At 43.9% G+C, this 15,705-nt stretch overlaps 1 protein-coding gene across 1 annotated transcript in view; it reads left to right on the plus strand.

Annotated features, from left to right (window-relative positions):
• IGFBP3 (insulin like growth factor binding protein 3) overlaps window positions 1–1,130 on the plus strand; it is a 32,754-nt gene extending 31,624 nt beyond the window's left edge. The window contains exon 4 of the mRNA XM_084857730.1: window positions 202–1,130. Within this exon, the coding sequence (XP_084713856.1) occupies window positions 202–327 (126 nt within the window). The 3' untranslated portion in view covers window positions 328–1,130. The remainder of the gene's footprint in view (window positions 1–201) is intronic.
• Window positions 1,131–15,705: the final 14,575 nt, after the last annotated feature.

Raw genomic sequence — 15,705 nt, forward strand, 5'->3', positions numbered from 1 at the left:
TTGTTACATACACCATGAGCACAAGTTGTGAAGATGAGTTTATCTTGTGGTAGAAGTACCTGCTGTGATTGCTTTTAGAATGCTACATGTGTCTTCACCCTTTGGACCAGGCCTAAATCCATTGAGCGTACTTGTGTTAAGTAGATCCCTTGCAGCACTGATCAGAATGCAACTAACCAAACCTTTTCTCCTGTTTTGCAGTGTCGTCCATCCAGAGGCCGAAAGAGAGGCTACTGCTGGTGTGTGGATAAATATGGGCAACCACTCCCTGGATATGATGGGAAGGGAAAAGGAGATGTCCATTGCTACAATTTAGAAAGCAAATGAGGGACATTCACCCTCTTCCATGGAATCTGTGTGTGGCATCTTGACCCGTCAGAGGCCTTGGAGTGACTGGGATATATAGCATGGACTGCGTTGGACTTGGGAGTTCCGTGTTTTGCCCCCTACTTATATTAGGGGATTCAATGACTCTGTGGACGCTGCAGCTGCATCCTGCCACTGACACACTTCCAGCTTTCCATAGATTCACACAGGGAGCTCTGAAATCCCAAATAAATCTGCACTATTGATCCCCAGAAAGAATAAGAAAAAAGGCACTTCAGAATGGATTCAGGGAGTCTCCACTGACTTTGTTTTTTTGTTTGTTTTTAAATAACGGCCTGTGACCAATTTGATCCCGAAAGATAACTGTGTTTTTATTTTGAAGAATTTATAGACTGTAAGCTTTGTAAAGATATTAAAGACATTGGGTGTGACCCAGCCCAGGCTAAGCACTTTTAAGTCACATAGATTTCAGCTGGAGAGTTAAGCATAAGCTCAATTCTCTCCCATTGAAATTAAAGGAACTTAGAAGGGCTTCGCTTGGGTTGAACCGCACACAAGGTTTTACATTTTAAGCTTTTTGTTGTTGTTACAGGTCTGACGGGAAACTTATCTTCACGGGTAAAAAAATTTTTTGTTTGTTTTTTTTAAAGACGCTCAAAGAACTTTTAAAAAGAAACATGTTTTTAGATGGCTATTTTTTCCCTGTAAAATATACTGTATTATGAATATTCTGTTAGTCTGTATTTAATATAATTGTTTTTTAATAAACTATTTAAATGGAACATATGAATATCTATGTTATATTGTTGTTATAGTGTACGCTGTCAAGTTCTGTTCCCCAGGAGCCTTGCCAAAGCCTTAGCCTGTGCATCTTCAGGAGACAGTGTAATGGTGTGGAAAAGGGGGACCACCCTGTTGTAGGGGGCCACCCTGAAGGACCACCCATCAATAACGTACAAGACCCTACAGACAGAAAGAGGTAGTACTATTGAAAAGCCTGTCAGGGAAGCTTATTCGAAGATGAATTTTCCATTTTTCATATTAATGAAGGCTAATTTGCATTAAGCACTGTGGCGCATGTTTTCGGCAGGGTGGATTATCATGTTGTCTGAATGCAGCCAGGGTGGCTTGTTAACCATGCAGTGTGGCTTGTTAACCACCCTGAACAACTCAAGAACAAACGGTGGGTTGTCAAGGTGGCTTGTTTGAGAAAATAAGTCACACTTCATGGTTAACAAGACACCCTGGCTGCATTCAGACAACATGATAACCCACGGTTCAACAAACAACCCACAGTTCAAAACAACTCACACTCAACCACTGTTGTGTGATCAGCTCCTAAATGTTGAACTGCTGTTTAGGAATGATGGGTTTTCTCCATCATATCTCTCTAGGCTTGTCCGATTAGTTCCCTCCAAAGTATTTATAAGGTTGGCTGAGTAGCCATTAGCTACACAGGTTGGAGAAGGTTGGGAGTGGGGAGAGCATAGGTTTGATTAGGCAATGGACAGGAAAATGCATCTAAAATCAGCTACGTATAGGGATTACATCAGGTTCATCCTGTCTATATCCACATTCTCTGGTGATGCTAATCTGGATATATGCCCACAAGTACCTGCATGTACACATGCGAAAAGCCTGATTGTGGATCCAGCAAGAAAACTGCATGTGGAATCCAGCTTCCATATTCCATATTCTCTTGCTGAATCAGGGCAATGATCTTTATAGAAGGGTCACTCACAGCGAAATGATACTCATGAACCTCAATGTTTGGTCCCAGGACCTGGTCAAAAGGTACATGATGCAACGCCTCTGCTAAAGCTAAGCAAGCCTGAGTCTGGTTAGTGCCTGGATTACCCTGAGTACACCATCTTGTTACACAGAGGAAAGGCAGAATATATTAATTTATTATGTTTATATTTCACCTTTCTTCCATAATGGCACTCAAGGCAGCATAAATTAAAACGAATAATCTGGGTTTTGTAAAAAAAAAAAAGTGCATTTCAAGATGTAGGAAACTCTCAGGGCTAACTGATATGAGACATAGGGTATGCAAAAAATACCTGCATGTTAGGTGCATCTGACAAAGTAGGATTGATACAAAAGCGTATGCCACATTGCCACAATAAGTGTATTAAGCACTACACAGGTCTCTTTTGTTTTTACCTGTCCAGTGATCCATATAGCCCAGCAGCTTGTTTAAGAGGTTTGCCTCCTGTGTGTTGGCCCCTTCACATACCAGCCTGCATGTTGGTGTAGCTCCCTAAATTACTGGCATGTGAACACTGCATGCTAAGCAGGTGACACACTAGTTACCAGTGCTTTGTACAAGACACTGGGCTGCAAGGAAGCTTGCACAGGGAAGGGCCCTGTGTCTTATGTATATCAGCTCTTATTTATGAGCCGTCGAAAATGTGAACCAGAGCATTACTGAGAGGGGAGAGTGCAGGCTAAGCAAGCAACATTCTGCCTCTGTCCTAGGAAAATCCATATAAAAAGCATAACCCTGCGGCAACATTTCTGGTTAGCTTGTAAGTTATTTGAAAGTTTGTGGGAGAAGAATTATCCCTGGACAGCAGTAAAAATGTATCTAAATATAGGTAAAACATGATGGTCTCTAAGAACAAAGTACCTTTTAAATTAAACATAGGGCAATTGACTCTTTTCAATATATGGGCCACAATTCAGGAACGAATTAAGCACTTTTAAGCCTTTTGCTTTGATTGGGCTTCAGTGCACCTAGCAGTTGTGCTAGACAGTGGCCGTGTTTGCTGATGACTTAATATACAACAGCCACAAACCCCAATAAAACTGTTCACAGCTATATTGTCAACAGTGTGTATGTACAGAGCAACAGAACCCCAGTCAAAATCTGTTTCAGCAAATTGCCTTTATCAAATCCATATATGTAGATGTTGAATCCTTGAATTTTTTTTTCTGGTCCACTTTAAATTAGTTACTGCTGCTGTGCTACATCTCTCCAATCTTCTAGTGGTAAAAGCAAATCCTGATAAACCAACCTTTAAAAAATAAGATCTCATTCCACATTTCAAGATGTTATATATTCCTGTTACTGCACATTGTTGACAACATAATTGTGAATTGTATTATTAGGGTTTGTGGTTGTTGTATATTGTCTTAGGACTCCTAGGTCTGAAGTGTTATTTTTTGGATAATGTTGTTATTATCAGCATTATCCAAAAATGTTCAATCGGGCTTCAGGCCTGGTTTTGGAATGGAAACTGCCTTGGTCGCCCTGTGGGATGACCTCTGCCGGGAGAGGGACAGGGGGAGTGTGACCCTGTTGATTCTCCTGGACCTCTCAGTGGCTTTCGATACCATTGACCATGGTATCCTTCTGGATAGGTTGTCTGGGTTGGGAGTTGGAGGCACTGCACTACAGTGGTTCCACTCCTACTTGGATGGCCGATTCCAGAAGGTGGTGCTGGGGGATTATTGCTCTGTGCCATGGCAATTGTGCCATGGGGTTCCACAGGGCTCTATTTTATCCCCCATGCTGTTTAACATCTACATGAAACCGCTGAGGGAGGTTATCTGGAGGTGTGGGCTGAGGTGCCATCAATATGCAGATGACACCCAGCTCTACCTCTCTTTCTCATCAAAACCAGGTGAGGCAGTGGCTGTTCTGAATCAGTGCCTGGGCACAGTAATGGACTGGATGAGGGCCAATAAACTGAAACTCAATCCAGACAAGACGGAGACACTGTTAGTGGGTGATTCGTCTCCCCGGCTAGGTGATATTCAACCTATTCTGGAGGGGGTTGCACTCCCCCTAAAGGATGAGGTTTGCAGTTTGGGGGTGCTCTTGGACCGAGAACTGTCACTTGAGGCACAGGTGAACTCAGTGGCATGGAGCACTTTTTATCAGCTTAGGCTGGTATACCAACTACGCCCTTATCTGGACAGAGATAGCCTAGCTACAGTTATCCATGCTCTGATAACTTCTCGTCTGGATTACTGCAATGCGTTATACATGGGGCCGCCTTTGAAAACAGTCCGGAAACTTCAGCTGGTCCAAAATAGGGCAGCAAGATTGTTAACAGGGACTGGCCTGCGAGCTCATATTATGCCAGTACTTTTCCAGCTGCACTGGCTGCCAGTCCATTTCCGGGCCCGATTCAAAGTGCTGGTGCTAACATTTAAAGCCCTGAACGGCTTGGGGCCAGGTTACCAGAAGGATCGCCTCCTCCCATATGTGCCTGCCCGGACCTTAAGGTCATCGTCAGTGGCCCTTCTCTGTGAGCCCCTGCTAAAGGAAGTGAGGTGGGTGGCTACTAGGAGGAGGGCTTTTTCTTCTGTGGTACCCCAGCTCTGGAATGAGCTCCCTAGTGAAGTTCGCCTGGCACCTACATTGTATTCCTTTCAGCACCAGGTGAAGACCTTTTTATTTTCCCAGGCATTTTAGCATTTTAGCTTTCTAAATTTTTAGCTTTTCTGTTTTAAATCTGTATTTTAAACTCCTACACTGCTGCTAGGTTTTATTGTGGTTCTATTGTTATATTGTGGTTTTAATGTTCTATATATTTTAAATTGTTTTATTGTGTGTTGTTTGGTTTTAATTTTTGTGAACCGCTCAGAGAGCTTCGGCTATTGGGTGGTATAGAAATGAAATGAAAAGAATAAATAAATAAATAAATAAATAAATATTGTTGACTTAAAAAAATACTTCCCACTCCATAGAAGAAGACTCAGGGGTCATATTTGACTCCAGAATTCTTTTATGGAAACCATTTTGGGAAAGCCACCTCAAAATCAGAATAGAAATACCTAAAAGAAAGAAAGAAACACACCATTTATTTAAAAAGCGGAATCAGTAATGTGCTTGGTGATTTACAGAATGCCAAGGGTGCCATCCTGATCACTCCGCCCATGCAGAAAAGCACCACTGGAGTCTTGTTCAATTTTCAGGTTATATTCAAGGCATCATTATTAATAAATTTTAATATCATTATTAATATAATATGACATCCCAGTGGAACCATTCCATGCCCTGCTCTCTGTGGACAGAGTGAGTAGGACTGTAGTCATCGCCTTAAAAAGCAAACATTTTTCATCTTATCAAATGGCATTTGACGTGATATACAACATAACTCTATTACTCTCATAAAAACACTTAATTGGCCCAGTTCGCATGATTACGGCAGGGGAAACAAGCCACACTGGTTTATTTCTCTGCCGTGCATGCCGGTCGCATGTGGGGGAGATTTGCATACTTACCCTCACAGGCACAGCTTACTCTGTGTCATGCAAACTTGGCGAGGTTGGCTTCTTGGTGTGGTTAGCAAGCCACCCAGAACCTATGGGCTGCTGTAGGTTGCTGGGGTGGCTTTAACATGGCAATAAACCACCCTCGCCAACTTCGCACAACATGAGGGTAATTATGTAAATCCTCCCAGCCTACAACTGGCACCCGTGTTGCAGGGAAATAAGTCACCATGGCTTATTCCCCACGCCATGTTTATGTGAACTGGGTCATTAAAATGAATGTGAACACAATGTTCTCTTTCTACCTCCATACCTTTTGATTAAGGCAGAGATTGGATTTTTTAAAGAGCATCCAGTAGTTTTTTCCCCATGGAAATCATGCTCAGGAGTTGGACTGCACAATGAAGTCCCAATTTAAACTCAAAAGATTTGTGGGATCCATCTGAATGCCATTTATATGAGCAGGATCAGGCAAATATAAAAATAAGTCAATCCATATCAGCTTAGGGAAATTCTCTTTTCACTCCACCCAGAAACGTAAAAACCTCATCCTCCTAGATGACAGCTGTAATTAGTGCGGGACATAATTCAGTAAAATGTGTGGAATTAGCTCTGTTATTTTTGGCACGCAGAGAGCTGAATGTTGTAGAGGTGACTTAATGCCTCTTTTTGTGCTTTCATGGGTCTCCTTTTTCATTCAGCTCCCAGCTCAATATTTTAATAAGCAAACACTTAGCTTGCGATTTAGAAGGCAATTTTAAAAATCCCAAAGAAAACACAATAAACATCTTCGTGATTACACTTGATTATTGCTAATAGTTTTCACACAAACCAGGAAAAGTATATAAATTAGAAGCAAATAATGTAATAATGCACATGTTCCATGTTTCTCATCATCCAAGCTGCTTCCCAATGTTTCACTGCACTCTACACATGGAGCAGGACGAGGTGGTAAAAACCCAAGGGGCGTAGAATAGACTGTACCACTTAAGATGCCAGGGGAATCACACTGTTGAATGCTCTTGCTCCCTTCTAACCCAGCAGAGGTGGCCCAAGACATTTTGCCGCCTGAGGCAATGGACAAGATGATCCCCACCCTGATCACATAGAAGTGAACTGCATTGACTGCTGAATTTTACTTCAACAATGGCAATGGGACAGTATCCTCCACTGGACCTGAGGGTGGTAGGCTAGTTTAAGGATGCAGGCCAGGCTATGTGGCACACACAGCTGTCTCCCAACAGAGAGGAATGGCTGGCGGGCTTAGAGGAACAGCCAGGGGGCTGCCCTTGTTTTCGCCAGCAACTGTTGCCCAAGGCCATTGCCTCTCTCTGCCTGTTGCCCGGTAGCCCAGTCTTCCCTGCTGTGCAAGTTTTGCTACATGTGAGGAGTTGCGTTAAAAAATAAAAATAAAAAAACTCCCTGCAGGAGGAAAACTAGCACAGCAGTGAAGAGGGCTGGGTGCTAGAAGCTTTCTTCCTAATGTGCCAGGTTGATGTACTTGCAGCAGGGCTTGTGGTTTTTGTTTAATGTGGGGGAATGATTCAGAAGTGGGACGTCGCCTGCAGCTCGACAAAATTAATTAGGGTTGGATCCAGGATCTGCCTTCCACAAAAGGAAGGTGGCTCCTCCTGATTTTTGAGGTTCCCCACACACACCACAGCTCTGCCCATTCAACAGGGTCTCCTGACTCTCTGTGTAGCATTTTCATGAGTCTGGAGGGGCAGCTGTAGGAAGGTTCACAAAAAATTAAAAACAAAGAGCACACAATAAAACAATATAAAATATATAAAACAATATAAAATATATAAAACAATATAAAATATTGTTATCAATCATTCCCCCATGTTAAACAATAAAACAATATAAAAGATATAAAACATTAAAACCACAGTATAACAATACAACCAGAATAAAACTAGAATAAAACCTAGCAGCAATGCAGGGATTTAAAATACAGATTTAAAACAGCAAAGCTAAAAGTCTAGAAAGCTAAAATGCTAAAATGCCTGGGAAAATAAAAAGTCTTCACCTGGAGCTGGAAAGAATACAATGCAGGTGCCAGGCGAATTATTCCACAGCTAGGGTGCCACAGCAGAAAAAGCCCTCCTCCTAGTAGCCACCCACCTCACTTCCTTTGGCAGGGGCTCACGGAGAAGGGCCACTGAGGATAATCTGAAGGTCTGGGTAGGCACATATGGGAGGAGGCAGTCCTTCAGATAGCCTGGCCCCAAGTCCTTACGGGCTTTGAATGTTAATACCAGCACTTTGAATTGGGCCCGGAAATGGACTGGCAGCCAGTGCAGCTGGAAAAGGAGTGGCGTAATATGAGCTCGTTGGCCAGTCCCTGTTAACAAACTTGATGCCCTATTTTGGGCTAGCTGACATTTCCGGACCATTTTCAAAGGCAGCCCCATGCATTTCAGTAATCCAGATGAGAAGTTATCAGAGCATGGATAACTGTAGCTAGGCTATCTCTGTCCAGATAAGGGCGTAGTTGGTATACCAGCCTAAGCTGATAAAAAGTGCTCCATGCCACTGAGTTCACCTGTGCCTCAAGTGACAGTTGAGTTCTGGATCCAAGAGCACCCCCAAACTACGAACGTGATCCTTTAGGGGGAGAGCAACCCCCTCCAGAACAGGTTGAATATCACCTAGCTGGGCAGACAAACCACCCACTAACAGTACCTCCGTCTTGTCTGGATTGAGTTTCAGTTTATTGGCCCTCATCCAGTCCATTACCATGCCCAGGCCCTGATTCAGAACAGCCATTCCTCACCTAGGTTTTATGAGAAAGAGAAGTAGAACTGGGTGTCATCCGCATATTGATGGCACCTCAGCCCGCACCTCCAGACAACCTCCCCCAGTGGTTTTATGTAGATGTTAAACAGCATGGGGGATAAAATAGAGCCCTGTGTAACCCCATGGCATAATTGCCAAGGCACAGAGCAATAATGCCCCAGCACCACCTTCTGGAATTGGCCATCCAAGTAGGAATGGAACCACTGCAGTGCAGTGCCTCCAACTCCCAACCCAGACAACCTATCCAGAAGGATACCATGGTCGATGGTATCGAAAGCCGCTGAGAGCTCCAGGAGAATCAACAGGGTCGTACTCCCCCTGTTCCTCTCCCAGCAGCGGTCATCCCACAGGGCGACCAAGGCAGTTTCCATTCCAAAACCAAAACCAGGCCTGAAGCACGATTGAAATGGATCTAGATAATCCGTTTCATTCAAGAGTGCCTGGAGCTGTCCTGCAACCACCCGCTCAAGCACCTTGCCCAGGAAGGGGATGTTGGCCACTGGCCTATAATTGTTAACATCCTCCAGGTCCAGGCTAGGCTTTTTCAGGAGTGGTCTGATTAAATCCAATCCCGGGAAAGAGGAGAGCCTGGCCATGTGTGTGTGTGTAAGTGCACATGATGTGTCTATGTGTGCAAAGTCTACATAGATCACCACATCTCACTTGCCTTCGAGGGATCTTGCAATTTACAGCCGCAGCAGCACCCTTCCACAGACACTGTTCATCATAATAACAGGCATTTCACTAAGTTGTGCTTGTCCAAGTCAATTATAGGGTGGCCAGGTGTCCTACTTTACAGAGGACAGTCATCTATTTGAAGCTGTCCTTTATTTGAAGGGCTGTCCAGTTTAAAGATACAGAACCATTAGAAGGGTGAGCAGGAGCCTTGGAGCTGCCCATCAAAAGTGAGTGCCTGGGCCACAGACTGAGCAAGGCACACAGGTCACCTGGTCACAGTCTTACCACTATGGTGAGATATATTGTACTTCTATTTCCTGGTGGTTCCACACGGACCCATGGCCTGATTGGGGTCCACCAGGAAAAGAGCTTTCAATGTGGTGGCCCCTTTCCTGTGGAAGTCCCTGCCTTTGGATGTCGGCAGGCACCAACATTGTGTTGCTTCCAGTGCTTCCTGAAGACATTGTTATTTCAGGAGGCCTTCCCTGAGTGACCAGTCATGGTTTATCAAAACTTGGTTTGTCAGAACTCTGTTTCTTTTAAAAAATATTAATTATTTTAATATGGTGTTTTTATTCTTTTATCCTGTCTGCTGTTCACTGCTCTGAGATCTTTGGATGTGGAGCACTACACAAATATTGTAAATGAATGAATGAATGAATAATAGTAATTGCTTTTAAATTTACTTTTATGCATATACATTAGCATTTGTTGTTGTTGTTGTTCAGTCGTTCAGTCGTGTCCGACTCTTCGTGACCCCACGGACCATAGCAGGCCAGGCCTTCCTGTCCTGCGCTCTCTCCCGGAGTGTGCTCAAGTTCATATTCATTGCATCGGTGATGCTATCCAGCCATCTCATCCTCTGCCGTCCCCTTCTCCTTTATACATTAGCATATGCAAATACAAATGCTATGCAAATGGATGTCCTCTTTGGTTCTCTATTTTTGGTGAGGCATATCCTCTTTTTTGGCAATGTGGAAGTGGCCACCCTAAAGTCAAATGCAGACCACCAGCCATGCATTTTGGTCTGCCAAGTGCTTGCCATTCCTGATGTTTTTGCAGTCCCAAGAAAGGCCCCCCAAAGCCAGTTTATCAAGTCCCTCGTAGGCTGCTGTACATAGCTGGGGGAAGGGAATGGGGAAAAGGGGGCAGGGGCTGCATTCAGAGTGACGGATCACAAATTGTGCAGACCTGTGCTAGTTATTCATAATGATCTCTTACATGGGTAACTCAAGCAACATAAGGCTGATGTGGTCAATATTTATGTTAGGGAGAGCAATAAATAGCTGCATAAACCCCCGATAAACAACAAGGAATTGAGCTAATGCTGCCCGTAGGCAGATCTATTATCTCTTAAGCTACTTGGGAAAATGTCCTCCCCCCGCCCCCCATCCATACACAGTGCAATAGTATTTGGAGCTCAGAATATCGCCTTCCACTTCTCTGGCACACACAGCCCGGAGGGCATAATGTTAGCTATTTGTGCACGAGAAGGAAGGTTCAATGCATACCAAAACCACAGAATTAATTAGTTTTTAGTACAGTCTGAACTTTTTATGACTAAATTCCATAGAAACATTAGCACAGCATAATCCTTTATTGACCCAAGCCCTAAAATTAAGTAATGGTTTTTATAAATCTTTTGGGAAATCATTTTTTGGTATCTCTGCTCACAGTTTTTTTAAAAAAACACACACAACATGGGTAACCATGGACGGCTCCACAGAGATTTTCTGTATTAGCCATTCAAATTATATTTAAAGTATGAAAAGTGCTGAGCAATTTTGTTAGATGGCAGGAGCTTAATATTGAAAAGGAAGTGTTTATATAGAGAGCTGTTTTGACAGTGAGCCATTTGTACATTTGAAGGTTATCCATGGCTATTGAAAAGGGGCATGCTGAATGCATCCATGCCTCCTCCTCTCCCACCCCACCAGTAAATTATCAAGGGATCATGGGGCTGGAGCAAAGGAAAGGTTACGTTCAGGGCTTTTTAGCTAAGCTAAAAATGTAGCCATGCTACATGATTTGTTGTTGTTCAGTCGTTCAGTCGTGTCCGACTCTTCGTGACCCCATGGACCATAGCACGCCAGGCCTTCCTGTCCTCCGCTCTCTCCCGGAGTGTGCTCAAGTTCATATTCATTGCATCGGTGATGCTATCTAGCCATCTCATCCTCTGCCATCCCCTTCTCCTTTTGCCTTCAATTTTTCCCAGCATCAGGGTCTTTTCCAGGGAGTTTTCTCTTTGCATTAGGTGGCCAAAATATTTGAGGTTCAGCTTCAGTATCTGTCCTTCCAATGAACAGTCAGGGTTGATTTCCTTTAGGATGGACTGATTAGACCTCCTTGCAGTCCAGGGGACTCATAGGAGTCTTCTCCAGCACCACAGTTCGAAAGCATCAATTCTTCGGTGCTCAGCCTTCCTGATAGTCCAGCTCTCACAGCCATACATTACTACTGGGAAAACCATAGCTTTGATTATGCAGACCTTTGTCGGCAAGGTGATGTCTCTGCTTCTTACTATGCTGTCTAGGTTTGCCATAGCTTTCCTCCCAAGGAGCAAGCGTCTTTTAATTTCATGGCTACAGTCACCGTCTGCAGTGATCTTGGAGCCCAAGAAAATAAAATCTGTCACTGCTTCCATTTCTTCCCCTTCTATATGCCAGGAAGTGATGGGGCCAGATGCCATGATCTTAAGTTTTTTTAATGTTGAATTTCAAACCAGCTTTTGCACTCTCCACTTTCACCTTAACGAGAGGCTCTTTAGATCCTCTTCGCTATGCTACATGATAGAGATGTATAAAATAATGCATGGTGTAGAGAAAGTGGAAATGGAGAAGTTTTTCTCCCTTTCTCATGGTACTAGAACCACGGCCATCCAATGAAGCTGAGTGCTGGGAGATTTACGACAGGCAATAAGGAAGTACTTCTTCACACTGCACATAGTTAAGCCATGGAATTTGCTTCTTCAACATGTAGTGATGGCCACCAACTTGGATGGCTTTAAAAGCGGTTAGACTAATTCATGGAGGGTATGGCTATCAATAGGTACTAGTCATGGTTGATATGTATAAGGCTGGGAAACATGAGCTGTAGGGTGCTGGTGCACTCATGTCTTAATTGTGGGTTTCTCATTGGGGAATCTGATTGACCACTGTGGGAACAATATGCTCGACTAGATAGGCCTTTAGTCTGATCCAGTATGGTTCATCTTTTGTTCTGTTCTGTTCTTATGACAGAGATGTCATTCTTGCCAGTGATATGAGTGCTCATCCTCTGATGTACAGGTTTTGCAGGATTTTCAAAACCCTGCAAAATTTGTGTGACTAGTGATGACAGAGGGACAAAATACTTGAGTGTATATACTGGAGGCAATTATGCCTTTATCATACCATTGTTTACAAACCTGTCAAGCTATTGTCTGTCTTTACTAGTCAGTGTTCTGTTAACTTTTAAAAATACACTTGGATGCACTGCAGTATTCAGGTAGGAGGGTGACATTCCTAACCAAGGAATGGTTGGTTACTATGTTCCTAACCAAGACACGGTTTCATAATTCTACTTAACAAGAACCATTTTGCTGAAGGGAAAAACACGAAAGATCGGGATTAGAAATGAAGGCAAAGGGAATCAGCAGCAGGGGTATCATAAACATGTAATAGCAGAAAGCTAACAGCTGAATACATAGACACGGAAGATGTCTGATATGGAGTAAGCATGTGTCCTTTCTTCCCTTCAGAGAACACAGACATTGTGGCTGAATGCTCTTTCAGGGGAATCTCATGGAAATTCTCCTCTCTTTGGGCACCTTTGTGTTATTTATCACATTTGTATTCTGTCCTTCTGTCAAAGCATTCAGGATAACATTCCAGCATGGCTTCAGGGCTGGTTTGGGGACAGAAACAGCCTTGGTCGCCTTAGTAGATGACATGCTAGAGAATGGATGAGGAGGCTGCATCCCTGTTGGTTCTCCTGGACCTCTCAGTGGCTTTCAGTACCATCAACCATGGTATCCTTGTGGATCGTCTGTCTGGGTTGGGCATAGGAGGCACGGTGTTACGTTGTTTCCCATCTTTCCTGGATGAATGGTCTCAGGTGGTGGTGCTTGGGGATTTCTGCTCCATCCCATGGCCATTGGCATGTGGTGTGCCGCAGGGTTCCATCTTGTTCCCTCATGTTTTTCAGCATTGACATGAAACCTCTGGGGAAAGTCATTTTGAAGTTTGGGCTGAAGTGTCACTAATATGCAGATTAGACTCAGCTCTACCTCTTGTTTCTATCTAATGATCCTATGGAGGCTGTTGAACTTCTGAACCAGTATTTGGAAGAGGTTTGGGATGGATGAGGGCAAACAAGCTGAAGTTTAATTTAGAAAAGATGGAAGTACTGTGGATAGGGAAACTGTCAAACTGACTAATCTGGATGGAGGATTACATCTGCTCCTAGATGGGATTGCACTCCCCCTGGAGAACCAAGTGTCCAATTTGACTGTGCTCAGCGCTAACTGGGGAAGCTCAGGTGGTGGCAGTGGCCAGGAGCACTTTTTTCCTGGTTAGGCTGGTATGCCAGTTGTGGTCCTATTTGGGGAGGGATGACCTTGGCTCAGTTATTCATGCTCTGGTGACATCCAGGCTGGACTATTGTAATGTGGGACTGTCTTTGAAAATGGTTTGGAAGCTGAACTGATGCAGAATATGGCCACCCAGATATTGGCTCATGTGACACCGATGCTGCACATTTTATCATTGTAATAGCCCTGCTGGATCAGACCAAAGCTCCACCTCATCCACCATTCTGTTTCCAATAGTGAGCATCCAGATCTCCCCTCTTATTGATCCCTACACAGGGATGGGGAAGGTGTAGCCCTCCAGATGTTGGATGGCAACTCCCATCAGGCCTAACCAGCATAGCCAATGGTGGGGGATGATGGGAGTTGCCACCCAACATCTGGAGGACCACACCTTCCCCATCCATTATACTGCCCCTAAATGTGTACGTTCCATTTACCTATCACAGAACCACTGAGAGACTTACTCCATTAAAAGAATAACACATGGCTTGTGGTAACTAAATCCTGTATTGATTATGTGATTTATCCAAGACCATCCAGTGAGACGTGTGGGTGAGAAGACTCTGGGTCTCTGAGGTTCAAGTCCAGTACTTTAGCCACTGTACCATACTGGTTTGTGATATACATCATTTTCTCCTTCCTGAGAGCTATTTCACACAACCATTGTGGCCAAGGTGGCCAAAAGTTGTCACCATGGTGGGTTCACACAACTTGCTGCCCATGGGCAAGAAGCAGGACATGCAAGATGTTCAAGCAGCTACTATGCACTGAATGTCAGATGAAAGACCATAATATCAGTCAGGTACATGAAACTAAATTGAGTTGGGAGTGGGTACTATACTGTGGGTTGGATACAGGATTTGCCTTCTGTGTTGGAAGGGCTCGAGTCATGGAATGTGCCTTCACCCAATTTGGGGGGATCACCCATCCCCCTACACAACTCATGCTATTCAATAGGGTCCCCCAACCCTCTCTGTAGCATTTTCAGGGGGCTAGAGGGGCTGTCACAGGGAGGAGGGGGTGAGGAATTCCACTTCTGCCAGTCCAGTTGCATACACCTAAATCAGGATCCAACCCAGTATCTCCCCTCCCCTAACTCTTGAATGAGTCCTATTCTTGTTGGGCAAGTTTTACACTTGCTTTTAGTGGAGGCATAGACAGATTTGTTACTTCACTAACAGACTTAGGTGATCTGTACATGCACTGCAAATGTTCAAACGTGGCAGATGGATGTATTCTTTCTTTTTAGTTCTTCTTAACATATGGAATGATGATGGTGGCTAGAGCCAAATACAGAGCAACATCACCATTCTGAGGTGACAAAGCTACCATAAGATGATGGGAGGTGGAGGTGGGTAGCCAGCTGTATAAATGATCTCATCACCACAGACACAGATCAAGAGTGTAGTTCACCATTTCCGCAAAAAACTAAGAAACATTGAATTAATCAAAATTAATCAAGATGCCATCATCTGTGATCATGTAACTTTGGGCACCACAAAGAACAAAAAGACTTCACTGGAACCAGTGTAATGCTTAGAGTGTTGGACTCGGACTTGGGAGATCCGAGTTCTAGCCCCCACTTGGTTATGAAGCTCACTGGGTGACTTTGGACCAGTCACTGACTCTCAGCCTAACCTACCTCACAGAGTTGTTGTGAGGATAAAATGGACGGGAGGAGGAGGTAGACTGTGTAAGCTGCCTTGGGTACCTTACAAGATGAAAAAAGGAGGGATATAAATGTAATAATAAATAAATGTAATAATAACAAATAAAAATGGTTTCTTTATCATGCCAACCACTATCTCCAGGTGGTGGTGTGATTCTATTGCATGTACAGAACCACAGAGTGGTGTTGTTGTTGTTTTGAGAAACTCATTTTACAAAATGAGCCCACAGGCCACTGTGTACAGAGTAGCTTGATACTATAGGCCTAAATGATTATATCCAAGTGCTTCAGTCTAGCAAGGGAGATGTCCCTTGCTGGGCTGAGGCTGCGCATGAAGACTAGATGTGGATGTACATCTTGACACACATCTTCATTGTGGCGCACACATGGGTGGAAGCTCTTTACCGCAAACCCAGCTGCATGGCGGGGTGTG

This window comes from Heloderma suspectum, chromosome 5 (assembly GCF_057233095.1).
Source record: "Heloderma suspectum isolate Gila_16-S chromosome 5, 16-S_ref, whole genome shotgun sequence".
NCBI classification, from domain to species: Eukaryota; Metazoa; Chordata; class Lepidosauria; order Squamata; family Helodermatidae; genus Heloderma; species Heloderma suspectum.